Raw genomic sequence first — 26724 nt, forward strand, 5'->3', positions numbered from 1 at the left:
AATTCAACCTACCTTATTGCTGTACCTTATGAACTCCCTGGGTTTTGGACGAAAAACAGCACGTTTCTGCTTGTCTCACAAACTATATTTCAATTTCGCTGACTTACATGGCTCCCTGCTTCTTCCACCAACTGAACTTCGTGCTGTCTTTTCAATTCCATGAGTGTTAAAAATTTAAAAGGTTCGACAAATGCTTTTAAATTATTTTTTCCAGCAACAATCAAAGATTGCAATTGGCTTCCAAATACAGTAGTCAATAACGCAATCCCCTTAAGTTTAAAGCATTATTCGAAACATGTTTCGAAACCCCAAACGCCCGTGTGTACGAGATTTTAGCACACATTAAAGATCCCCAGGTGGTCAAAATTAATCCGGAGCCCTCCACTACGGCGCGCCTCATCGCCAGCGTTGCGTCGGCGCGTTAAACCCCACAATCAAATCAAATCAATGTTTCGAAACCACACAGTCGTAATGTATATTATTGTGTTGTATTGGTTGTTGCGCCACCAGTCGTATTTTTATTTATTTGCACAAAGCCTCTTCAGAGTGTGTAGAATGTTGGTATCTATATGCATTTTCAGTATCTATTATACATTCTTTGCAAAAATTTAAAATGTTGACTCGTTCCACCCAAAATATATGCTATTGCTGTTCCAAAATCTTTTTTACAAACATAGGAAGTATCTGAATAAATTTTTAATAGTTTTTGACATACTACCTTACCTAAGGAGAAAAATGAGCTATTGCAGGCTGCTCTAAACAAACATTTAATATGAAAAAAGATGTGCACAAGAAGACCTACATTGTGCTCCTGAGGGCTGTCTCACACAAAAACTAATAAAGCTACATAAAAACTATAGACGTATTTGGAATCAGCATTAAAAACCCAATCTGTGATCAAGGTTTCATAACTATAGGCATAATACTAACGAAAAAGGGTTTTCGAGGAGCATCTCCCCTTAAACGACCATGTGTCATTTGCTACGTTCGTCATTAAAACCTAATCAAGTGTGGTGTCCACCATGGATGGATGCTCCTGAAGGGATTGCAATAAAGCCTTGCGAGATCCCCAGAGAAATGCAAACTATTGTCTTGGTTTATTATGCAGTAAATTTAAGTGTTAGCAAAAGTACAAGCACGTAATACACACAAAAATATTATTTTATTTTTGATTTACAGTACATTTCAAGTTCACGTATGATCCTTCAGCACTCAGGAAATTGAAGGCAGAGCTGATACCACCATGTGTATCTATAAATATATTTATATATACGTTATAGCCACAAAGTACATATTTTGGGGGACTAAAGAAATGTGATTGTACTACACTCAACAAATATATTAAATTTTACATCTACATATGTACACCACACTTTAGACTACAATGATTTAGACCTTAGACTGTCATAACGGCCTAGTGGTATTTGCTAGCGACAAACCGCTGGTATGTGACCAACGAATGCTGGTTTGGCGTCAATGCTCCTGTTTTTCCTTTCTGTACGTAGACCTGGTAGATGTCCTTCGACGAGCGTGGAACCATCGGCGGGCTGACTTCGTAGACCGAGTCAATGGCAAAGGCACTTTGCCTTATCCTAGGAGGGGTAGAAACAATAGCATTGTTTGTCAAGTAAGGCAGCAGACAGACATCAAGCGGCCAAGAATATTTCCGTGCCGTCGAAGTATTTCACAGCGAGGAAGTGCATTCCTTCAACATTTGGATTGCAAGCATTCAGACAGCTGCTCTACGTTTAAGTATGCTCGTATTCCTGTAGCAGTAATGAACCACCAATGCTGGAAGGAACCGCTACTTCCATTATTTTGTCCCTCCGTGTAGTATGAGCTCGAGGGGTTGCAGGGCTATGCGATACAAGGTGGGCCAATAAGACAGCACTGATAATGCCACCTGGTGCGATGTTGGGAATGTGAACTAGCTGCTGATGCCTTGTGCACAGCTTTTCACAGAAGTTAGTGAACCATCAAACTGAAGCAAAATGAAGGTGTCAGCTTACAACTGCAGGCATCTCTTCGGGGATGAAATGTTGCTCGCATCATTCCTGCAAGTCATTCCAGACATTCTTCCAAGGGTTACAAACCTGCGTGCCAAGCGTGTAACATGAAACGAGAAGAGAGTCGAGAAGAAGACAGTATTACACTCTCACACTTAAGGTTTGAAATATACTTTACAATTGGTTTGATAAGCTAGTATTTCAAACACCACATGAGGAATTAAACAACCGCAGCTCCGGGTTAAATTTTACGACAATCATAAGATGGTTACTGAATGAGCAATTTTAAGTCGAGTAATTGTAAAACGGCATGATACGTATATACAAAAAAAGTTATTGCAGGCGGCAAGGCTACTCTGCCCAATAGGTTCTGAACTAAAGCTATAAATGCCCACGCCCACTTATAACTTCGTAAATCCCAAATTTAGTTAGCATCTAGGTTACTTATTACAACTTACACATCAGCATTACCTAGGTGAATTGTCTTTCACTATGCTTTCCTTTCTGTGAAGCAAGCATCATAAAGTGCCAATCAGACACACTGCAACACAGAGTGGAGAAATGAGATTCACCTCTTGTATATGGTGAGGTCCTTGGGAGAAGGTTCGTGTATTTCTCTGCCATAGGTTTGCAGCATAGTCTGGAAGACAGACTGCAAAAAAGGAACAATGAAAAATATGAATATTTCCAAAAAGCACGGTTCATTGAAAACTTGGGAACTTTCCAAACCTGCTTATCTGCTTATTAACCACGTGGCAAAAACCAAATCCCTGAACAGGTTCGTTTCACTTCACCAAGGGCCATAACCAGCTAGCATTAACGCGTTCTATTTTACTTCAAGTATGCCACAATTGCACCAAGGCCAGTCTTAGTTACTGCTTATTTATTTATTAATTAATTTATTATTTTTCTTATATAATTTTTGATGGCTTCACCAATACAAACTGCACAAAGTTTCTTGTCTGCCTTCTTTTATTTTATAGCGACCAATTTCTCATATTAATGGGCCTTATAATAACTTCACTCACTGCAACAGTTACAAAAAGTATTCCCAAATGACAAAACAATGGTGTGTACTGTTCTATGCACACAGCAATACAAAATGAAATGCACCAGCATCACTAGGCCATTTCTTCTTTCTTTTTAACAGAAGAGCTGTTTAGGCCGAACTTTGTTCATCCGTCGCACCAAAAAACCTCAAAGCCTCAAGAAAAAAATGTAATTAGGCAGGTCCCAGGAATCGAACCTTCACGCCACGAAGCTCGCAGTCATACCACTGGGCCACAATAACATGCGCAGCTAATTGGGAAAGAAGAAGACAAAAAAGCTTTGAACGAGCGTCCCTCACGTTATGAAACCGGCATCTACCTGATTAAGCTATCATCGCATTCCGGGTGTACAGCATTTCCTTTGGGTTCATAGCAGGAGTGTTGGCTTTGAACATGGCTGCGGGTTCTAGCACGTGCTAACGCGGTCCACTTTGGGAGAGATGTGAAAGCCTGCGGACGAAATGATCTGGGCCTGCCAGTCATGGAGAACTTCCAGCAGCAAGTTCGGAAATAACTGTGAGGTGTAACAGCTGGGTCTCCAATGAAGGGGCTGCCAGCTCTGCCGTTTTTCCAGCTTTGCACAACTAGAGCAAGCTGCACCAATTTTTTTTTTTTTCTCTTGTTACCCAGGGGTAAAGAATACTCTTGTGCTTGTTTGTGTCCTTGAATGCACGGCACTCGACACAACATGCGTACACCCTTTACAGGATTGTACCGACACATTTAACTACATCCACTATTCGTTTTAGCTTACTATCCCATGTTTTCTCTTAAGTGCACTGTTAAGCATTTATTTGAACTAAAATTGTTACAGCTCACTTCATATCACATGTAATCCCAACCTGGCCTTGTACAGCAGCCATCTTATATGTCTTCGAACCTTTCATTTTAACCCCCCGATTTTAGTAGTGTCACCATTCACAACACCTTTATCTATTCATTTACTTATTCTTAGCACTCTTTTCCCTTGGTTGGCCTTGCGCCATAGAGCACATAATCGTCGTCAGCAAGTTGGCTCTAAATCTGCCGTGGTGGCTCAGTGGCTAAGGCGCTAAGCTGCTGAGCCCAAGGACGCGGGTTCGATTCCCGGCCACCGCAGCTGCTTCTGCGATGGAGGCGAAAAGTGAAGACGCCTGCGTGTCGAGATGCCCCAGGTGGTCAAAATTAATCTGGAGCCCCCACTATGGTGCACCTCACACCCTGGTTGAGCTTTGGTGCGTTAAGCCCCCGAATTGGGAGTCACCTCGAACGTGATGGGCTTCTGCGACATGTCGTTGGAGGAGGACTCGTCGCTCTCCACCATGAACTCTGGGTCGGCGTCGCTCGAGATGGAGCTGTCCGAATCGCTGGCTCCGCTCGAGGTGGACATGGTGGACGAGATGCCCGTCACCGAGGGGTTCAAGGGCTTGTTGCCCCCCGTGCTCTCCCGGTGCTTCCCAGGCCGAATGCGCACCGAGAACGGGCTGCAGTCGGTCGCTGAATTCGGCATGATGTCCCTGAGGGGTGGGGGAGAGAGAGAGGCGCTGTGCTAAGCCAGGCTACGCAGTGCCGAAAGCAATACATGGGAAGAAAGTTGTGGAACTTAAGCCTGTCATCTCCACCACATGGGCAAAGATGCTAGCTCAGCCATACCTTGCTAACTCAGCCATAACACAAAAATGTAACCTAAGTAGTTTGACCCCCTTTGTGCCATTGCCGCATAAAAAAAATGGCTAAGATTTGAATCAAGCCTACTTGTTTACCCACATTTATAATAGGTACATAGCATCGTGTGCAGTGTTGCTCCCGTAATGAACTTCAGTTTTACCACTCAGTAATGGATACCCTGCGACAAGCCGATTGACTGAAACAACTGTCAACTTGCACATACTAGTTGACAGTGCCAATGGTCATGATGACAATGACAGGCGGTTGACTTTAATCGCCGCTACAGCACCACAGCACACTAACTATAGTGCTACAAGGGGGGCATACCTGACCGAGTGGCTGAGGCTGTACATGAACAGGTCGTTGAGGCTGGACATCTCGTAGGGCCGGTACAGCTCCACAAAGCCGTCCACCTTCTCGTTGCTCACTTCCAGCTTCATCACCTCAGCGAGCGACTTGCCGTGGTACTTGAGCACTGGGAGCGCAACAGAGGACAACTGAGCTGAGCACTGGCTGAGCACTTTCTCCTACCCCATGGACGCTCTTCAGAGACACCACGTAAGCATCTGATCGCACAGACTGCCCCACTGGGGGTATCTGATTTCTAGCCCATGTTTTCAGGATTGAAGTAATGGGAATGCAGCGTATATTATTTACTGGACTGTAAATTACTGGCTGCTGCTATACTAAGCACCATGATTTTATGTTCTTCACACTTGAAGTCAGAGCTGCCAACATGTTTCATGCTTGTGGTAATATCCCACCACATTAGATGTGACACAAGGTGGAGGAACACATGGTGGATACAGCACGGCACACTCAATCACGTGCAAACTATCAGCTACCTATTTTGCTGTGGTTGTGCGCATATTGGGTGCAATGTGTGTTCCCACTCAAAATAACATTAGGTCCTAAGTGACCAAAATGGAGCGTTAATGTGCCAAAGCAACACGTGGGTTACCAGGAACACCACAGCGAGAACTCGCTCACTGTATACACACTGTTTTTGTACTTCACCTCTACCACAAATGCAGCCTCTGTTACCAAAAATTAAAACCACAAACGTGTGCCCAACGGTACAGCACAACAAAAACTGCAGTACCACGCCAGTAATAATGCAGCCGCAACTCTTCCTATGGCGATATATCCAGAGAAAAAAGCAAGCCTAGGAAAAGTCTATGAACAGACTTGTAGCTCTGCTCTATTCACAAACATTATCACCCCCAGCATTCCAGTTTCGGTTTTGTTATTTCGCACAGCCTTCTCTGAAAAGCACTGTTTCTGCTGCACAGTCTCGGTGCATTGAATGCATCAGCCCGTTCAGTCATGGTGCAGGCATTGCCAACAACTATCAGGTCTTTTGCACGCAGCACCATTTAGAACAGCCTCAGTCTAACGTAGAACAAGCCAACCAGTTTATCAAAGCTATGTGGTGCCCAGGAGTGCTTGTTGAAGTTGCCTCAATAGGAGCAGATGGTATTGCTTACGCAGGATACGATGCCAAAGGAAGGCACAGATAAAGCATGATTTACTGACCTTCTTCAACAGCAAAAGGTAGCGACATGGGGACCTCCTCATCAAACCAGCAGGTGTACCTGAAACGGCAGACAGTTTTTAAGTCAGTTACAAACTGATTTTTCTAATACACAAATGTTAAGTTCCATATAAAGGAAACAGAGCAGATACCTTCCCATAATCAGTAAAAAAAAATCACACAACAGAAATTTGGGGCATCAGTCAGGTCAGGTCTGATTTGACTCTTTGACTTAGTCAAACTCTCAAGGCAGCTTACATACCCATTAAGCAAATCTGTTGGGCAAGTTGGTGCATTACGATTCAAAAATTTTTGAATTGCATACCCATACATACAAGAAAAAAGCCGGTGAAAAGAACAACAGACTGGAAATTCCCTAATGCATTATTACAAAGAGGGAACAAAAAAAAAATACATGTCTTTCAATCACGTGTTTATTTATTTTACACTCATCTTCTTCAGGAGCAATAGGTATCATTTACAGCCTTGCTAAAACCTCACACGGCATCACAATAACTGTGCAACACAGTGACTAAAGTCCTATAGAACACACAGAACACTTTTAAGACACTCTAACTGACATTCTAACAGGCAACTTGACTTCAACATGCATGCAATATAAATTGAACAGCATGGCAAGTTATAATGCTACAGTACACTGAGCCTCCATTTGCAAGCCTAGACAAAAATTGGTCTTCTCAAGTAGAGCCAACACTCACGGGTTTCGGTGGCAGAGCAGCTTTCCCGCCGGAATGGAATTGTGCAGGTAGTAGTCCGTAGTGAGATCCCAAAGCGCAAAATTGTGCTCAAAGGGCCGATACACTCCGAGGAACAGGTTGATGGCATTCTGCTTGTCAGCGTCTGAAATTTCGAAGAGCAATGACAAAGAAAAGCATTTGGCAAGGAGAGACCAAGCAGAAAAGAGCAAACTACAGCTGCAACTTTCATAGCATTACAGGTGTGTAAGAATGGCACCAATATTCCTGGCCTGTACAAAGCCCCAGTTTCACGGACACATGTGAGAATGCGCTTTTGAGGGAAGGGTGCCAAGTGTACAGGAGTGGATACAGACTTTAAGCTTGTCACATTTCAGGCTTGGTAGGGTTATTTCGAAGGTGCTTAAAAGGGTGGGAATCAACCTTTCACACCATTCAAACTCCTCTAAGTAGGCCACCCCAGTGGATCTTCCCCTGCAGGTGCAGACCTTGCCCAAAATAAAAAGCAACATTAAAGAAAGCTTTCCTTTTTTTGTTGAGTGTCACTTGTACCTAATTCAGTCGTTCACTCTCTGCAAAAACTACGGTACTATTTGTTAATGTTGAGCTTATTATCTGTACACCTACACACAGACCTTGTAGCTTGTGATATCGCCTCTCGGTATGTACACACATGTACACACACGTACACACACAGGCCAATGCTCCTTTCCACAAGCTCTGTTCAGTGTTGTCAAAGCCATGAGGTGTGTGTGGATGCATCCACAATGTGCAGACGAAAACGCAGCCCCAAGGTGTGTTTCCCACCGCCTGCTCCTGAAGGCAGATGACGAATGCAGAGCCATGCAGTGCACAAAGGTGTGCTGCTCTCCTAATTGGCTGAAGGAGGTTACTCGTCTTCTCATCGTTGAAACCAGCTGTGGGCTTATTGGTGCTACACGATGTTACAGTGCACTAGAACAGAGAGGTGTAATGTTCAGGGCTGATTAGGGGGGGGGGGGTCCCTTTTGCGATGAAAATTTCTGCTGAGGAATTCCTGTTGTATGAAGCGGCTGCTGCTTACCAGTTGGTTTCAGAAGTTTTCTCTGTTAAATTAATCTAAATAGTCTTATTTTTTTCATTTTATAGTACTAAGTTTTATAAAACTCGTCAAATAATTGTAGTGCTTGATTTAGAAAACTGTTAGGGGGCACTAGTTGCCACAGGAGTTCCCTAGGGAATGCCTGCACTGCATACAATTTTTTCATCGCAAAAGGGACCCGCACTCTTCATCGGTTTTTTCCCCCCCGCATGACACACCTCAACCTTATAGTACACTGTAACAATGTTGCTGAAACTGAGTGTGTATAACTTGGGCAGGGCGGCCACCTCCGTACCAGAGAAGGTGTTGCTCAGGTACCGGGACAGGGTCTGCATGATGTCCCTGGAGTGTGAGGAGAGGGGTGCAATCTTGCGGTACGTCTTCACCCGGTGCACTAGCTGGGAGCCGCCGTACTGCAGCGCCAGCGTGTCCCCGTGGTCTTCATACAGCACCTCCAGCATGCTGCACAGGGATACGTGTACTCTCTAGATGCGAACAATGAAGGAAAGGCATAGCTGAGGAAGAAGAACAGGGATGAACTGCAAGCAGGGCATGATGCTTGGACACTACCACTACCCAATGTTCTAAAAATAGGCGCCCAGGTAAACATATACAACTAATACTCCTAAAAGAGCATTTGGAGCAAGTACACAGTCCCAAGGTTTTTTTATACAGGGTGTCCCAGCTAGCATGCACCAAGATTTTAAAAAAGAGCAATAACATTACTCGAACACAACCTAGTGCATAGTATTCCCAGTACAGTGGAGTAGTGGCCAGTAATTTTTTTGTTAATGAGATTTAATTAATTAAATTTAATAATTCTTTAACTCGAGAAGTTCTGCCCAATTATTGAAGTGTCAATGAGACACTTGTGGGTACCCACGAGAGGAATCTAACTGTGGTATTTTCAGCAACAAACTATTTGTGTACTCATTTATTCTGACTGATAAAGAAACCCCGCAAAATATGAAAAATACCGCGTGACTATGCTTCCACGCGCATCGTAAAGCAATGCTTTCGAACAGGCTGAGTCTGAGTTAGCCAGAATGAAATAAAAAAAAGAAAGGAAGAAGAAATCGCAACCGAGTTTGTGCCTTTAACTCCCACACGTGCCCCACAAAACTTGCTGCTGCTGCTCCTTCCGTGCATACCTTTTGAAGGTGATGCACTGTCTTTTCGGACGTGTGACGGGCAAACCAGTTGCTTTCAATCAGCTTGTTTGAGGGCGCTAGTTTATGATGCGTACGGGAGCGCCGTAACGCAGTATTTTTCATATTTCACGAGGCTGATTTATCAGTCAGGATAAATGAGTATACGAATAGTTCGTCGCTGAGAATACCGCAGTTAGATTCCTCTTGTGGGCACCTACAAGTGTCTCACTGACACTTCAATCAATGATTAGGGCAGTACTTCCCGAGTTAGATAATTAAGTATAATTAATTAATTAAATCTCACTAACAAAACAATTACTGGCCCTTACTTCACAGTACTGGAAACATTATGCGCTAGGTTTTGTTCGAGTAATGCCATTGATCTTTTTTGAAGAATTGGTGCATGATAGCTGGGACATCCTGTAATAATGCAGGATATAGCAAACCCTTAATCACAAGTTTTGCAAGAGCAATGTTTGGTTTCATAAAATTCTTTGCAATGTCCCGCGAGAAGGTGAGAGGACACTGCACAGCAGCGAAAACACACGCAGCAGCAAATTTATTTGAGGGAGGTAAAGGTTTCATGGTGAAATACTCAACGGACGAGACTGCAATTTATGACACATATGAAAACAGCAACGTCCACATGCTTGTATGGTACTGCTATTACAAGGGGGAGTTCGAGCTTGGCATGGCGCGGTCCTCACCGAACGCTGTCAGAGTCGAAGAATAGGTCCGGCCACGGCAGGACACCGAGGGCATTCAGCTGTGCAGGAAACAGCAAAATTATTAGAGAGTTACAGCAGGTTTCGGTGTGATGCACGGCCGTGGTTACCTGGAAGGCAAGGGCGCACTTGCCCAGGGCGAACTGGGCCGTGTTGGTGCGGTCGAGGCAGTCGACGCAGTTCACTCGGGCCACGCCGGTCTGGAGGCGGGCCCCGTAGTCGGTGAGGGCCCCGCCCAGCTTGTACTGGGCGGGCAGGCGCCCCATCTGGCTGCCGTGGGTGTGGAAGATGCCCGTCTTGCGCAGGATGTGGTACGAGATGTCTGACAGCCGGCCCAGCACGTTCGCCTCCTTCCTGCATGGGGATCGCTAATGGCATCACACGCTTCGTACTGTCAGGGGACACCAAACAGCACTGGGAGTCTTGAACTCACGACTTGTTGCTGCGCGCCATGTCGAAGGCGAGGTACTCGATGTGCCGGGAGCGGGGCAGGAACTGGTTGAGGTAGTCGATGATGTCCATGAAGGCGTCGCTGAGCAGGCTCTCGTGGCGCCGCTTCTCCCGGTTCTTCACCAGGTTCAGCACCACCACGGGGGCCCCGTACTGACGCAGCAGCAGGTTGAAGTGCCGGCCCGCCGCAAAGCAGTACGGGTCCACCAGGTCCACTGCGGGAACGCGCACACGCAACACTCTCTTATACATAGTACTCTAGAAATATTACGCAACCGAAACTCTAGCGACAATGTACTACCGCACGAAAAGAAGCAGTGCCTTCCGCTGTAGAGTATCATGCTAGGTCAGAGTTTAGCTTGTATGCACCTATATCACGGCATCCCTAGTGTCACTATAGTAAAGAGGTGGATTTCCACCATACCCAAGTTATGTCACATAATTGCAAGTTCAAAAGCTATAAGGAGTTATCGGGTTTAGTGGAGAGGCAGGGTGGAAAAGATGCCTAAATGAGTGGGAAAGGGGCTGAAAGGGCACACGGAAAAAAAATAGTAATTATTGCACAAAAAACACGCTTTCAGATGACTTGTGTTCGATATTCATGTAGTAATAAAAAATATGTTGGCAAATTTCCATTCTTGGATGTGCCAAGGCAAAAGAAACAATTGAAGATTTTTGTTCATCAGCATCGTATGTATGCCAGTTCACGTCTGAAGGAACATCTGCAAAAGCCAATTAGAAAGCTTGCCCCCCGGTGCACCGAAAATGCAAAGAGAGATGTGCTTACTTTCATTTGAAAGACCATTCTTAGTGCCTTCAAATGCGTGCAATAATCTTAGTTGAGAGTATAATAGGCCAAGTACAGAGCCACAAAAATACCAGGAATACAAAAATTCCTGCTGTTGTTGGGGTCATCACAATGGTCACATTTGTTGCTGCAACTGCAGCCTTTGCTACTGTTGACGTTTACGTCAGTCCTGAAAAATAACTGCTTTGGAATCAGTCCATGCTGGGCCAGTTCCATGTACAATGTCCAGGTCCATGTCCATATCATTAGCATTAGTTCCACAAGGGCCAATTAAATGTGTCGTGCTATAGAAGAATGTCCTACATAACCCCCAGGGCTTTTTTTTTTAGGTTAGAGGCTCCCAAAATAGAACTGTACTCTGTGAATCTTTGTGTTCATTTTTCTGACTTCGTGTTTTGCTACTAAATGGCTATCTCAAGATAGTTATCGCCTTAGCAAAAATTACAAAAATGTATTTTTAAAATCTTTTGGGGCAAAATTGTATGGGGAAAGGCATTATAAGCTGTTTTTCTTACTCTTGACTACCTTCATAGATAAAGAAATTACATTTTTGGGACACTGTAGCAACTCAGAATTTGAGGTCACAGTTTAAAAGCAGGTTTAATTATAAAAAATGGTGAAAGGCAGCATACTCATTCTGTAGAACCCTACACCAAACATTTTAAAAGGCACCTGAATCATAAAAATTAAGACATATGGTACATATATTTTTCAAACAGGTCGACTCAATTTCATGTTCAGAGACTAGTGACTTGACTTCTGCTTGAATGAGCCACATTAAACTTGACACAGATAATGAGATAACCACTCCACATAAATTTCAGCAAATTCAGTTTAGTATTCATGGCAAGTGTAGCCTCTTACAAGCCATATACGCACTTATGCATGCACATGTATGTACTAGTATGAATACACCAACCACCTGGCGTCATGACATTCTACGCGCTTACCAAATTCATTCAAAAGAGAACGCAGGTTTTTTTTTTTAAATTCAAATTGAAATGTTTCTTAATTTCCAGCACAGGAGTACAGGCAGGGCTCAAACACGCCAACTGAATTTGTTTTGCAGTTTACAAAGCAAGCGACATCTAGTTGAATAAAATGGAACAAGAGGGTCAAATTAATTACTTGCTGCTGGTGACATACCATTGATGGCCGGCTTAGGGACCATCTTGGAGACGTCTTGGGACCAGCTGAAGGGAATGGAGCCCCTGACTTGAACAAACGAGGTGAACTTCCCGCTCGTAAAAGACGACACGGACGAGTCGTGGACAATCTGCTCCGTCTCAACCTCATTTGCCACATCACCCTGCAGAGGCAAAAGGGATTACACATGCACCGCCTTCTAAAAATGTTACAGGTATTGCATAAAACCTTGATCGTTTCACATGCAAAAGAACATCAAAGGATTATTGAATCTGCATGCTTTAAAACCTGCTTGTCCTTTTTTTTTTTTATGAATACTGAGAGGTCCCGTTCGAAAGCTCGACGTACGGCTGATATCAAGTTGAAAGATCAGCATTTATTATGGTTTAAACAAAGCTAACGTGCTGTGGACATGTCACTTAAAAAACAACCAAGAAAAGAAGTTTTCCTTACAAATGGCTTACGTGTGAGCTAAAGCAGATAAGATATTCACTGTAAAATACAGAAGGATTAACTCACCTCACAATTGGCACCCCTCTTGAGAAATCTAGTCCCCGAAAATTTCTGGGAACGACGGGCGATGAGTGTGAGGTATATCGGACGGCCGTATACACTGATATCTGAATTATTGATGTAAAGGGCAGCCAAACGCACAACTCATGAGAGCACTACTTTGAAGGGGCACAAAAAACAAATGTATACCATCAACTTTTGTCAAACATCTTTTTACAAAGAAACAGATGATTTTGTAAATGCTAAAGACAGGCAGCCTTTCTCTTACCACTGTTTCAGATTCAGTTTTGGTCATGTTCATTACCTTGGCGTGCAAGTTCTGGCCTAAATTTCTGAAAATGAATGCGACAGCTACTATTGCTCCTTACCAAGACCAAAAGAAAGGTGGCAATAGATTGACACTACTACATTGCAAATCGACTAAGGCTCCAGATTTTTGCTAACTAATGAAATGAAAAATAACGCAAGTAAAAATACACAATGCAGCCACCAATAAATGCCTGACTAATTCAGTTCCCTGCTCCCTTAAGGCACTCAAATGCCCTCCTCCACACAAATTTTAGTCTGGTGAAAGGATACTGGTCTGACCAACAAAGCCGTGTGTCACATACAGCAGCCAGTCCGTATGAAGCTCCACAGGTTCGAGGAGGTAAGAGTTCCACACATACCTCCAGTTCGGTTTCGTACGCCCCGCAAAGCAGGTCCCTGCATAGTTGCACACAGATGAAAAAAACTGGTCGCCCTCCCGCCCTGCAAAAGTGGATGTCCAGCAAAGCTGCTGTAAGCCACCACAAATGGTGGTACAGGAGGAGGTCGTGAAATGTTTCTCGTCATCTCGAAGGGCTTGTCGCTTGTGCTCGGCTAGTGTCACCAGATAAGGGTACAGAGTATGGGCACCCTTTTCTCCTACTGTCCCGTGCCGCCGCCATGATCATTGGTCAGTTCGCATTACAGCACATTTGTTTACACTGCGACGGTTCATGGGCACTGCCATTTTGTTGTTTATGTGTTTTAGTCGGTCACCTCTGGTAGGCTTACCTTGTCCTCCCTGCTCTGCGGCTGCACGCGACTGACATAGTTCCAAATGTGAATCAAAGATAAAGATAATCTGCAAACAATCTTTACCAGGTAATGAGGGGGTCCCACTGTTCCCAGGCACCTTATCATCCATAATGCGGTTTTGACATTGCTTGTTTTGTGGTTTCCTTGAACGAATTCTGCGCTCTATGCTGTACGCCTGATTAGCCTGACACATCCACTCAGCGTCTTAGGCCTTGGCGTTTCTGCCCATGGAGATGAAACTATTGGGGGTGGAGGTATAGAGCTTTGCTCTAAAACGAACACCGCAATAAACAGCTGTTATTGCAGTGGACTCTTTCACGTATGTCTGTGAGCAATGCAAGCGTCCAACTATTTTATCCTTCCGAGGTCTAAGTATCCATTCATTGTTGCAATGTCAAGCCACTTCGGGGTACATACATTAGCAGGGATAAGAGCATTGTAGTATCTTGGTCCACACTCACTATGCGATTTTGGCTTGACTGACAATGTATGAGACCTGAGGGTACATTTCTTGGGAGGACTGTGCTCTGACATAAAGACAGTCCAGCCCAAATGATGCTGCATTTGATCAGCCATCAACTGAGAACGTCTAATTGTTAGGCTACCACCCTGCCCCGTCTTCTGGTCAGTTTATTTTGAAGCACAAGTTTCTCTTTTTAACCTTATTGAGTTCTGAAACCCTTGCCTCATGTTTATTTTTACGACAATAATCAGCAAGAAAACCCGTGATGTCACTAGATCTGTCTTTGCTTCAGAAGTGTAATTACAGCCCCATGGGACTCCAAAAAACGAGAAAGCCATACAGGTGGCAAAAACATAAGTGCAACAGCCTAATGCATGTGGCTTTGTCACTAGGATTGAGCCGTTCTATTTTTACGTACCTTCGGACAAGTTGCCAAAGACAATGTTCGGTGGGTTGTCTATGCTGGCTTCATTGCCGTCCCCTTGGAACCTTCTTCCGGGAAGCTTGTATGGGGGCTTGTAGTCGCTCTGAAATGAAACAGAGCTCACAAGTGAGCAAAGCAGATAAAGTTGGCAAGTTTTCACTAATGCGACTGATGAGCACTCATAATGGTGCTGCTCAGATCACTGTGTTTTTGTATGTATGATTAATTGCATAATTAGCTTGTAAGATGAACCAATTTACTTTTGAACATGTGAATATGTGCCAACCGTTTTATTTGTACAAAAGAGTACACAGGTAAAAATATGCAAAATACTGAAGCCTCCGCAAAGCCTCTCCACAGGAAAAATTTCAACCCATTTGAAAGAAAAGAGTACCTACACATAACCTGCACTATTGAAATAAAACAGGACATTACCTTGTTCTCTAAGTGTTCATGGGGTTACGCTTTTTTGTCTGGCATTTATTTTGCTTGTGACTTACTCATACATTTTTTTCAAGAACTTACAGGGACACTGAAGTCAAAATACAAGCTGCTCTAGATCGATAGATTAGCTCACCGAGAACACAAATATTCCACTCTCATGCGTAGCTTTTCTTAAAATAATGTAGAAAAAAGGTGAAAACGTGAAGACAGGTGCCGCCGCCACTGGTTATATTGCACAAGTTGCACCGGAAGTGGTTGAAACATCTGGCAAGTGTGTCTTCCCCGGATGCCGTTAGATGGCGCTACTCGTCCATACTTTGGGTGGCGGTACCGCTTTTTGAAGAAGCGTGCAAGCTATGCATGAGCGGTCGGTTCGACACAAACATTCGCAGCACCTCAAAAGGACATTATGATTTTGTTTAACAGAGTTTAAATACAGATCCCATGAACAGCGGCTACAGCAGCCACTGTTTGTGTCACGTTTGATTAGCATTTTATTAGTGATGTCTCAGCAATTGAGGCATCTTCTGGCACCAAACCAATGCTAAAATGGCCATGGTAAGGTCAGACTTTCCCTTGAAATCAACTTTCTTGTTGCATTCAGTGTCCCTTTAAGTAGCCGGGTAACAGAAGATGTGTGTCTAGACTTGCTTGCCAGTTAATGGATTAAAAACTTCCTTAATTAAGCAAAGAGAGCAATATGGTCTAACTTCGAAGCCCATTAAAAAACACCCAATTGGCTAAAATAACTCGACAAACCATTATAGTATTGGAACGCCAAAAAGAGAACTGTTGCCAAACAAACAAATAAAAAGCCTCACGTCGATAGGGAGCAAGTCCCAGGTGTCTGCGACCTCCACATCGGAAACCTTAGGTGACGAAAGAGAGTCTTCCGACTCACTCCTGAAGGTGGTTGGTTTCTTGGGAATGATGCAGGCCAGTGGAGTAAGGTTATATTGCAAAGTGTGGGTCAGGTCGTAGCTATAGCTGCAAAAGAAAGGGCAATGTGAGCATAAAAAATGTGGATGGGTGTCGTTGATTCAGCAAATCAAGGCATTGTCAGAGCTGCTTGGATGGAAACTGCATGACCACAAAACGTTTAAATTTATCCCTAAAAATTCATTTAAAGTGCTACGTGGAGAGCCACAAAGGCAAATAAAGGGGGCCAGGATTACAGCACTAGTTCCAATAAAAAGTGTAGCCTGAAGTTTCTGAGTTAAAGGGACACTGAAGTGAATTTGTCAAGCTCCCGTTTTTGCTTGCACTGCGTAGACTGGCTCAAACTAGCACACTTTTCATCGTTTATCCGGTTGACAAATCGGTAATTATTTTACAAAGCGCGAAAGAATAAAAACTACCATGCGCGGTTTGCGGCGGCCGCACCAACTAAGGCTGCGACGTTGGGAGGAGGGGCGCCGTGATTGGACGATGCCCAAGGTTAGCAATCACACAAGTTTCGGTTTCGGTTCTGTAAAACATAACCAATGGCGTTGTTGGATGGGCATTCTCAATATCTCAGTAATCATCGTACCGCGCTTCTGCCATGTTGTCGGCTGTAAAATGCACAAGATAAGCCTCCCAGGACGGCTTGTAGTCGTAGCATTCACTAGCCGAGACCTACGCAGTGCATGAACGCCCTCCGCGTACCCGCAGACGCCCAAATGTCATGCGCTTTTCCCCCATATTTGGAGCTTGCCTCCCTCATGCCTGTATCGTAAAAAGCTTGTTCGCACCAGGCCAAGGGTCTGTTCATTCTGGCCTGTGCCCACTGCCTGCAAGCAGTCGGTGCTTATGGCAACAGCACGCCAACGAGAACTTGCTAGCGCGCCAGTGCTAGCCTGCGCGCGTTTTGTGAACTAGTTCGTGTAGCCATGAACGTTGCGGCCCAAAACAAGGTGAACTCAATATAGAAAACATCGGCGGAAAACAAAAAAGTTAACTTACAAAAAAAAAAAAAAATAGCACGTACCCACGGGGATTCGAACTCGTGACTGGCAAAACAGTTGCAGTGACGGACCTAGCGCCCCAGACAACTGAGCCACGGAGCGGAACGCGAAGGCTTAGTTAATTTAGGGTATATATTGTACAACCGGTTTACACTTTTATTTAGTTTTGGCATTTCAAACAGCTTAGGTGACTATTTGTTGTACTGCGATCGTGCAGTAAGCGTCGCCCGAGTTTCCACAGTAGCTCACGTCTAGCAATTGCATTTCGTAGACGGAAAAGCGTTCGCAGATGCGTAGTCGTGCTGCTGACCGCTGTGCTTGTTCGCCCAGCGCAAAAAAGTGCTTCCCGCGCCCTAGTTTTACGCTGTACGGTAAAAATATCAGTTGATTTTATTTCCTTAGTACCTATATTGACTTCGCTGACTCTTCTCCCGCGTTCAAGAGGCCTTATATTTTCCTACTGGCGTACCAGTCAGCGAAGCGTCGCATGTGCGCTTGTGCAGCGCTTGTGTGAAGCGACCTTGACTTGGAGCTAGATACAGTGCACAAACAAACCAAGTAAAGAAAGGCACATTCTTCCATTCACAAACGTGTCCTGGCTCCGTTTCAACTAAGCGAACGAATTGCGACCAAGCAATTTTTTTTTAACCTCCTTGATTGCGACGACCCGCCGGCGGCCGGCGGACGAAACGCTGGGCCGACTGACTCTGTCGGCCGGGGAGCCGTGCAGTAGCGCAGCCGTGGCGCAGCCAATTGCCAGCTCATCCCCTCCTGACGTCACACGAAAACGCCACAGAAAATGGGCGAGCGTAAAGAGAGGAGGACAGCATTTTCGAATTAGTTTTTCTACTAAATAAAATCGCGTAAACGCGCCTAGACTGGTCGAAACATGGCCTGGGGACTCCGGACTACAATTTGCGCTAGTAATCCCGCAATGTTTACATATCACTTCAGTGTCCCTTTAAACTGCTTTCATCTATCTGTTGGGGAAAGTCCACTTACAGCTAAAGTCATCACTGAATGTTCTCCCTTATAGCAAGATTTGCAGTTACCTGAGCTTTGTGACAGGATGTCAAAGGTACTACGGAGATAAAACACTACCTTGTTCAAACTGAAAGGACTAGCCTTTGGTAGCCCATTAGGCTCAATTACAGTCCCAAAAGGCATTTTCTTAACTGAAAAAAAAAAAAGGAATAAATATTGGAAAACTTTAAACTTTCATGCTTCACACATCAGCAATGATGCAATAGAAGCCAACATTAAAAGCAGTTATCAGTGTATTAACTGCCCGTTAGCATTCAAACGATATGGTTAAACACAACTTCGGCCCGTACTACAATTACGCAGCCATGTTTCTTGGCGCTGGCTCTGGTCAGCAACCTTCAATCGCACAAACAAGATTCTGTGGCATCATAGAGAACTCTCCAGAAAATGGCTGGGGAGTCACCACCACTTCACCCGTTTTCTTAAATACTTAGGTAACTTTTTCGAAGTTTCCAATAACATTGGTCTCATCATAGCTCTACGCAAATGACTGGCTATGCCTGCTTCGTTAAAGGCCAGCTGCACTCAAATTTCACCTCAACCAAATTTATTTTTAATGTGTCACTAAGTACCACCAAATCAGCTGGGACACAAGTGGTAGCCCCGTGAAACGCCTTGTTAACCCGTCAGAAGTGTTTAAAAAAGCTCCGCCGCAGACCACGCTGCACCTGCCGGCAGATCACGTAAACAGCCATGACGTGCCTGTGACGCTCCGGCTAACGGGGGCTTCTTCCTCTGGCCAGCTGCGCTGCTGGAGAACCAGTCGAGCTCTGCTGCAAACGCTTCACCCATTTGCTGCCCCGTGTGTGCATAGAGTTTGCACACACGCTTGCTTCCGAGCTGCTGACCGTCCAGCCGCTCGCTAGACGGCTGCAACGTCATTTTAATGGCCGCGCTCTCCTCAATTTTGGTTTCAAAATCGCCGATTTTTGCTGACCGCTTGTGGCATCCATGCGTGTATTTCAGCTATTTTATTTTGCATCTTGCTTTCTTTTTCAGCAGACTACACGGAAATGGTGTTTTCAAGAGGTCGAAATTTTGAGTGCAGTTGGCCTTTAATGCCACAAAACACTGATAATTTTATAATCAGAAGCAGCTGCCAATTATAGGGGCCTGCAGGTGTTGTCTTGAAAACTGCTTGCACTTACCTGAAGTAAAAGTTGCTGGACAAGTCAACATTCTGGAATATTTTGACATATCTGCAAAAGGAGCAAAAGACAGTGTTAAAGGATGCAAACGAAAAAAGTCATCTAAGACCACTGACTGTGCTGAAGGTATGGACAGTCCAGACTAACCTGTTTTCATCAGGATGAATGCTGTGGTCAGTGTTGTTTGGCAGGTAGACCATGCGTGTGTCCTCAACTTTGTAGATGGTATGGTGGCCGACAATGGCTATTCGTCGCCTTTTTGTGATCAGGATAATGTAGTATCCTTCCAAGAACTTTACAAAGCCTGCAAGAGAGAAAGGGTCTCACATTAGTCTATTTATTCGCAATATACTCTTTCTTTACACACTCAAATGCATGATACAGGCAGAGAATGTGCAGGCGAAGTCTTACCGACTATGCCAAAGGCCGACACCGTTCTGTTCAGCCCAGTGCCACCCTTCTGTCCAGTTTTTGGCAGCTTTTTTCCCTGACTAATTTCGTTAAGGAAGTCTCTGATTTCTCGGTTGTTGTATTCGACCTGTAGAGCAAAGAAAATATGTTTGGGAAAGAAACTTGCTTCTTTCTACCACGGACTGCATCTACGCAGTTCCCCCAAGATCTACAAACCTTGTCATCAAACACAAGCAGCTTGCTAGTTTCTGTTCGGTCGATCTCCAACACCCGGAACTTCGTTTGCGTATTGTTTGAGCCCACAAGGTAGTACTTCTGTAAAGCAGAACAAAATGAAAGCGGACATCAGGGCCCTCTGCACTAGACCACAAGCTCGTAAAAGAAAACATCTTGAGGAAAAATCTCAGGAAAAAAAAATTCCAGATTAATTCCTTTTTCAAAGGAATCGAACAAAAACACACAGCGTGATAATAGGTGTATTCCAAAGATGTGAAGATGATGGGATTTTTACCAAGCGTCGAAACACAACGAGCACATTCAAAGTTTGTTTTTCACTGGCAGATTGTGCATAAAAGTGCTTTTAGGGAGTGCATCCACTAAACGCACAAACTGAAAGCACGCCACCCTCTCTTCAGAGTGCTCTCCACCTACTGAGCGACACGCGCTCCCGTGCTTACTGTCATAAAGCTTTTGACTGTACGACACTCACACTCAAACAGCTACACTATGGACACAGCAATTGGGAAAATTAAAACTCAAGTCAAGCGTGAAATGGATGCTGGAACTGGCCTCTGGGGAATCGAAACGAGAAAATGGACAATGAGATAGAACACAACACGTTTGCTCAGGTGGTAGTTGGAGAAAGCCCGACTCTTTTTACCTACAATCAAGAACCAACAGCAAGGTAAGGAGCCTTTCAGGCTTTTCAGTGCAGCAGGACGGCAGTTACATTCAGCCTGCCTGACACGTACACGTTTTGTCAAAATTTTCTAGGCCAATCCTGTCTTCTGGTCCACAAATAATTCCAAAAATAAGCTTTACCTTTAAATGTGACAAAATTATTTGATGACAAAAGAAAGGTGTTTTCTCTAGCTTTCCGGCATGAAACGTTTCAGCTACGCTGGAGACGTAAGCCTGTACATTGAATTTTTTGCGGGATGCGCGCTGTTGGCTCTAAAAAAAAATTGACAAAGACTGTACGGCATACGCAGAAGTATACACACACACACACACTAAAGTGAAGAACCGGGTCCCACCAGTTTCGTCTCGTAAAGGGCCATTCGCTGTACCGAACTGATGATCGGTTGCAGGGCCATTGTGGTCGGATTTGGCCCCTTGTGCCGCTCTGAGGATGTCATCGCCCAAAAAGCCCCAAATTATTTCTCGTGGCGATGCCGAGTTGCTATGCGCTTCAGTAGAACGATCAGAACGATTGAGGCAACGCGGAAGTCACGCTGGTCACACGACGTCCATGACAATGCATGACAGATGATGATTTATATTAGATTCTTTCTTTTTCCTCCTCTACTAGACATGCACGGGAAGCATGCTCCCAAATTTTTTCATGATGTTATTGACGCTGTGTGGCCAAGCGTAAGAATTTGAAACGATTTACTGTCACAGCAGCATGCTTTCTATCACGTAGCAGAAGAAACACCACAAGCTCCGAAGGAACCGGAAGTTGAAAAAAAACAAAACATTCGAAACGTCACGTGATCAGCCAAAACAAACCCTCTCGCTATGCTCTCGCTGCCACAGTCACTACACGCTTGCTGCAAAGTTCTCAACAGTTGTGAAAAGTATGTACAACCTCATAAAAGACACTGATATTTGTTTAATTACATATATAAAAAACACTGAAAAAAATGACAGTTCAATCACAAACATCGCTATCAACAACACCTTGTCACGTGCAAGCTTCTGGCCAATCACAGCGGAAACAAAAAGTTTTCTGCTCTTACCCGCGGCCAATCGTCTTGCGACGAAAATTCAAAGCGGCGGGGAAAGTGGACGAGCAGTAACAAACGGTGGTGCCGCTTGCGAGAGCCGGTGAACGTTTGATGGTTCTTTCGTTTTAGTTTCCTGAAAGCATTTTAAAGAGTCGGTGGCGTTTTGTTTTCCCGGAGTTATGGCTTCAAAAAAGTCCGGGAACCAACATATTCAAGTGTTCGTGCGATGCCGGTGAGTGGCAACCGTAATGTGTACGAACGAACGTTATCCCATGAAAACAACGCCCGCAACAGTCAACGACGCTCTTCTTTTCCAGCAGCGTGCCGTACTCACGGAACTTACACACGCCTTATTGCTCATGTTTCTTGACCGCATTTCGCACGCCTAATAGGTTTTGGCCGCCTGTCCCTCTTTTTACATTGCAATATAATGTATTTCTGCAGGCCGCCAAACGCGATGGAGAAGAAAACGGGCTTCGCGAAAGCGGTCGAAGTCGTCCCGGATAGGAAGGAGATCCTTGTCAACGACCGACTGATGCCAGAGCGGTCGATACGCAAGTCATTTACGTTTGACAGGGTGTTTGGCCCTGACACGAAGCAGGTAAGCTTGCTTTGTCTTCGTTTTTAGCCCTGTTCTTATCGTCTTCTCGACTGCGTGTCTGCAGATTGACGTGTACCAGGCGGTCATGGGACCCACAATAGCTGAGGTCATGATGGGCTACAACTGCACCGTGTTCGCGTGAGTTCAACAAGACGAACCGTCTGTTTGAACTCGCCGCCTGTAATGTTATTGTAGCGGGAAAGGCTGTTGTCGACGTTTCATCTTTTCTCCAGGTATGGTCAGACAGGCACGGGCAAGACGTTCACCATGGAAGGGGAGCGCTCCAACGCCAACCTCGGCTGGGCGGAGGACCCTTCGGCAGGGATAATTCCGCGCACGCTGCAGCAGCTGTTCGAAGAGCTCCACTCGCAGGACCTCGAGTTTACGATCCGGGTCTCCTTTCTGGAGCTGTACAACGAAGAGCTCTTCGACCTGCTCAGCGCGCATGAGGACACCTCAAGGCTCAAGATTTATGAGGACTCTACCAGGAAGGCAAGTGTCACGCCGCCGTTCTAGTATTTGTTCTTTTCTTACACTGGGAGGCACAACTTGGGTCAAGGGTGGAAGTGCTGCGCCAATCCGCTTTTTCTGTGCCATCCTCCTCCAAACAGCAGTATTTGCCTCGAGCGCGAACCCAGTCGGCCCCTGGCGGCGGCGGGACGAACCGCTCCTAGTGTGGCACGGCCGGGCTGGAGGAGCGGCGGGCGCGCAGTTTCATACGGCCTGCGCTTCGGGTATAGTTCCCACCTTTCACCGACGCTAGTTCGTGGCGCTTCGGACCAACCCTCGCCAGTTGACCCACAGCACGGGCGGGGTAGAGGAGCGGTGCGCGCGGATTTGCCGCTGCCCTAGCCCTGCCGTGGCTACAGGTGATACCTGCCAGTGTTAATTTACATGGGCGTTCTTAAAATAGTTGATTCCTTACCCCCTTCTGAATTTTCGGTCTATTAGGGTCAAACAGCCTAACATTATCATTCGGAAGCGCCGAATCAAACATTTGAAAGAAACATTTCAACGCGGGGCGCATGACGACAAATATGCGAGGTCTTCATATCTTATCAGCGACTGTATTATATGAAAATGGTGAGACAGGCAAATAAACACGGCACTTTCCGTGACTATAATATCATTTCTTATTTTTTTATTTTTCCTTTCGAATGATGTCTTGGTTTGCACACGCACAGGGCACGACCAGTGACGCGAATGATTTCCCGTCGAGGGAGATAGGGTTATCGCTTAGCTAAACGCGATTCTGCTATTCACGCTCCGGTCGGGCTGAGCGGCCCGCCGGCAGCGAAGCGCACTGTCAAAAACACACAGCTGCGCTCGGCCAGAAGCGATGCGTCGACTAACAGAAAGGCGGGTTGGAAGGGCAGAGGGTTGGTTCGGAGCGCCCCCACGGTAAAGAATCTGCTGTATTGGTTCCTTCTTGGGTGCTCAGGCCGTATGAAAGTGCGCGCTCGCCGCTGCTCCAGTCCGGCCGTGAGTGTGGATGGCGCTCTCGGGTCGTCTGCTTGTTCACGTTGCGCGCGGTGCAAGACGCGTGCTGCACACGACAAAATAACCAATATGTGTACTTGTTTGACAGTAAGCAATGACAGTTACCTCTGCTTGCGCATTTCCTCTAGAAACGCAATAATCAGCGGCCGTTGCGGGTTAATGCACTGGTTTAATTCCCCGAAAAACCTTCGCCGTGGTCACCGCTTGAGTGTGAAACGTGTTATAAACATTGCTTCCACACATTGCACTTTTGTTATTGTTGAGTGCAGCCGTCTGCTGTTTCGGGAACGTCAAAGGGTGCTTTTTGAAGGTGGCGTGGTGATTATTTAAAGGATAAAAGTTTAGTACTCGAAACGGGTAAGAAGCGGCAAGACCTGTGCATACCTGTGCATTTTGCACACCCTTCTAAAATTGCGCTGTTTCCTTATAGCAAGAAGAAACAAAAACAATTACACTGCCCACGACCCGTGCGCTATCGCCCATACATTACCGGGGACGTATTTAACATCCGCAAGCGCCTGTGTGATCGTGTTCTTCCCGTACCTTCTCTAAAATAAATACCATTTTTGGACAGTCGTTGTTTATATTGAGTTGCTAATTTTACGGATTATTTTAAATACGTTTCTATGGATGTGCAAGAGTATTTAGGGGGGATTTCTCGGTAAAATTAAGCAGTTGTGAGTTTGCGTCTGTCATGTGGCATTTCGTGTGTCATTTTCATATATAACATTTTCAAATCCTGACATGAATCACCTTGCCCAGAAATGTGTATCACTCAGCATAACCATTGGTCACGTCTTAACCTCTTAAGGTGAACCAAAGTTTAAAGAACGAGGAAAAATCTCGTAATATAATGCACATTGTTGCCCACATGCGTGAGGGGTGTGTGCCATGGCTCGCTGGTTTTTTAACATATTTTTTCCCGCAATGGTTGCTTTTAATAAAAGTTTGAAAAAGGCGAGCCACAATTCCTGCACAATCTCGGACCAAGGGGGGGTTAATCAGTTTTGAAAATACATGAAGTAATGCTTTTTCACCGCTACAGAACACGACGCCTAGCGTACTTTCAATTGTGAGTAATACTGATAACCAATGTTTGGCTTTTCGCGTTACATGCGGTCTCTTCTCGCTGCTCTTGCAACGTTGGCTGACCCCCCCCCCCCTCTTCCCAGAAAGAAAAACGAAATGCACAGAAAACTTATATCCTTGCATTTTTTTAACTAACTCTCAAGAATTGAATGCCAAGGCAAAGGCAATGTCCAGTTTACAAAACAAATTAGTTACCGGGAACCCGTTGCGCTGATTCGCAACGAGAAATAAAAAGGAAATGTTTTACTACATCTGCAACAGCGCAACTTCATTTGTTATCTTTAGGGTTCGTAAGCGACCTTATACGCAAGAACGCAAACACATCTCGCTGTTGCAGGTGCCTGTTAAATTTTAAAAGGAACGCAAATACTCAACAGAGCAGCCGTAACAGAAAATTTGTGCCCACTGTGAGGTCCCAGCAGCTTGGTTTGCACACTGTAAACCTGTTTGTACTGCGTGCGTTGACAATTCAATTTGCAAGTTCACTTGCGATGAAAGCCGTAAATAAGTGATCTGACACCGTTATTCATCAAACCTTCCTTCAGAGTCGCTAAAATTTCATATAAACGACCTGTTAAAGCGGTTACATTTATACCTCTGCGCTGATCAAAATTTAATATTTTATGTTGCCTTTCGAACACACAAAAACTATCGTAAGAGTTTTAGAAAAAATGTCGGGGCAGGTAGGTGGTGTTACCATTTCAGGGCATCCCACAAATGCAAAAATGCGTCATGCTACCAGTGAAAGCGATTGAGATTACCGTTGTAAACTGAATTTCAGAGATCGAGGCTTCATGATTTGTTTCTGCTTATGCTTTTATTGAAGGCTCAAAGGCATGGTCTGGAAAGATCGAGCTTGCTACGAGCCACGGCGTACAAGTTTATTGTCACTATTGCGGCCATTCTGAGATTCCCGATGGGTCGTCGCTTTTTTGGCGTAGTAATGAAAACTTACTGCCGCTTCCATGCTACAGATTGAATGTTGAGGAACCGAACTACAGCATACCACTCTTGTTTGCGCCCTTCGTGCGCACATACGGCGGGAAAAAGGCGCGAAGCGCGCCCACAGTGTGCATTCTTACGGGCCGACGCTGTCGCCACCTACATGTCGATCTCGTGGCGAATTGCGTCAAAACTGCTCCCAAGCGGTACCACTAAATGTGGGGCATGCGAGATGATTTTCAGTGCCACTTGCTTTGCGCACGGAGCAGTGAACTCGTTCGTTGAGCGGTCATTCACAATGTGGTGCACTCCGACAGGCTCTCGCTGAGTCACTCGTCACAATTTCCTGGTCTCTGGGAGGCTGTGCGGTTTGCTGGGCTTGGGGGCCCACTTGGGGTGCGGGCAAACGCACAAACTTTTGCCCCTAAATGCAGCTGCGTGGCACAGCGCACTACACCGTGAAGCCTGCGCCGTCACCAGTAGCGTCAACAAGTAAAGGCGTTTAGAGTATCGGCACTCTTTAAGGCACATTCCCAATGGCGATTCGCCTCGTCGCGCGTCGCGCGATGAGGCCATGAGGCGGTGTTCGCACTTGCGATCAGCGATGATGCGACTACGTTCAGCGCAGCTGCTTCCCGACTTCTACATACGACCTCCTTGGTGTGTCAACCATTCGCAGTCAAAGAAAATTATGTTACATGAGTGCGACAAAAGCAGGCAGAAAGCAAACTAAAACACATGCTACTTACCTGGAACAATGCCGAAAGCATTGCGGGTTGCGGGAGGAGCAGAAAATAACAAACTCAAGAAGGCTCTTTTCAACATATTATTGCACGAAGAAATGCACACGCTTGCTTTCACGCCACAACACCCGC

At 45.3% G+C, this 26724-nt stretch overlaps 2 protein-coding genes across 2 annotated transcripts in view; one reads left to right on the forward strand and one right to left on the reverse strand.

Moving 5' to 3' along the window:
* Positions 1 to 1160: 1160 nt before the first annotated feature.
* On the reverse strand, positions 1161 to 21456 carry Fig4 (polyphosphoinositide phosphatase FIG4). Its single transcript, XM_077685261.1, has 21 exons — positions 21025 to 21456; positions 19985 to 20083; positions 19769 to 19895; positions 19505 to 19661; positions 19358 to 19408; positions 16041 to 16206; positions 14770 to 14878; positions 13406 to 13531; positions 12833 to 12933; positions 12314 to 12476; positions 10343 to 10574; positions 10020 to 10263; positions 9892 to 9950; positions 8329 to 8495; positions 6956 to 7097; positions 6239 to 6297; positions 5030 to 5177; positions 4299 to 4551; positions 2579 to 2658; positions 2010 to 2093; positions 1161 to 1592 (listed from the first exon to the last, which is right to left on the reverse strand). The coding sequence occupies exons 1-21, from the start codon at positions 21124 to 21126 to the stop codon at positions 1415 to 1417; spliced, it is 2847 nt and encodes a 948-aa protein (XP_077541387.1). The 5' UTR covers positions 21127 to 21456; the 3' UTR covers positions 1161 to 1414.
* Positions 21457 to 21743: 287 nt separating this feature from the next.
* The window catches only part of LOC144153610 (kinesin-like protein KIF11), a 46797-nt gene continuing 41816 nt past the window's right edge, over positions 21744 to 26724 (forward strand). Inside the window, exons 1-4 of the mRNA XM_077685259.1 lie at positions 21744 to 21949; positions 22162 to 22318; positions 22383 to 22456; positions 22552 to 22810. Of these exons, the coding sequence (XP_077541385.1) occupies positions 21897 to 21949; positions 22162 to 22318; positions 22383 to 22456; positions 22552 to 22810 (543 nt within the window). The 5' untranslated portion in view covers positions 21744 to 21896. The remainder of the gene's footprint in view (positions 21950 to 22161; positions 22319 to 22382; positions 22457 to 22551; positions 22811 to 26724) is intronic.

The sequence above is a fragment of the Haemaphysalis longicornis genome, unplaced genomic scaffold (assembly GCF_048455015.1).
Source record: "Haemaphysalis longicornis isolate Haplotype H1 unplaced genomic scaffold, Haemaphysalis longicornis Haplotype H1 scaffold_9, whole genome shotgun sequence".
In the NCBI taxonomy this organism is placed as follows: domain Eukaryota; kingdom Metazoa; phylum Arthropoda; class Arachnida; order Ixodida; family Ixodidae; genus Haemaphysalis; species Haemaphysalis longicornis.

Excerpts from the sequence above, each read along its gene's own strand:
- Fig4 (XM_077685261.1), bottom strand. The coding sequence starts at position 21,126 with ATGACATCCTCAGAGCGGCACAAGGGGCCAAATCCGACCACAATGGCC. Across the intron at positions 10,575-12,313 it reads CCCTAAGCCGGCCATCAATG|TGGACCTGGTGGACCCGTAC; the intron begins GTATGTCACCAG and ends GCGTTCCCGCAG. Across the intron at positions 2,659-4,298 it reads AGAAGCCCATCACGTTCGAG|TCTGTCTTCCAGACTATGCT; the intron begins GTGACTCCCAAT and ends CCTTTTTTGCAG.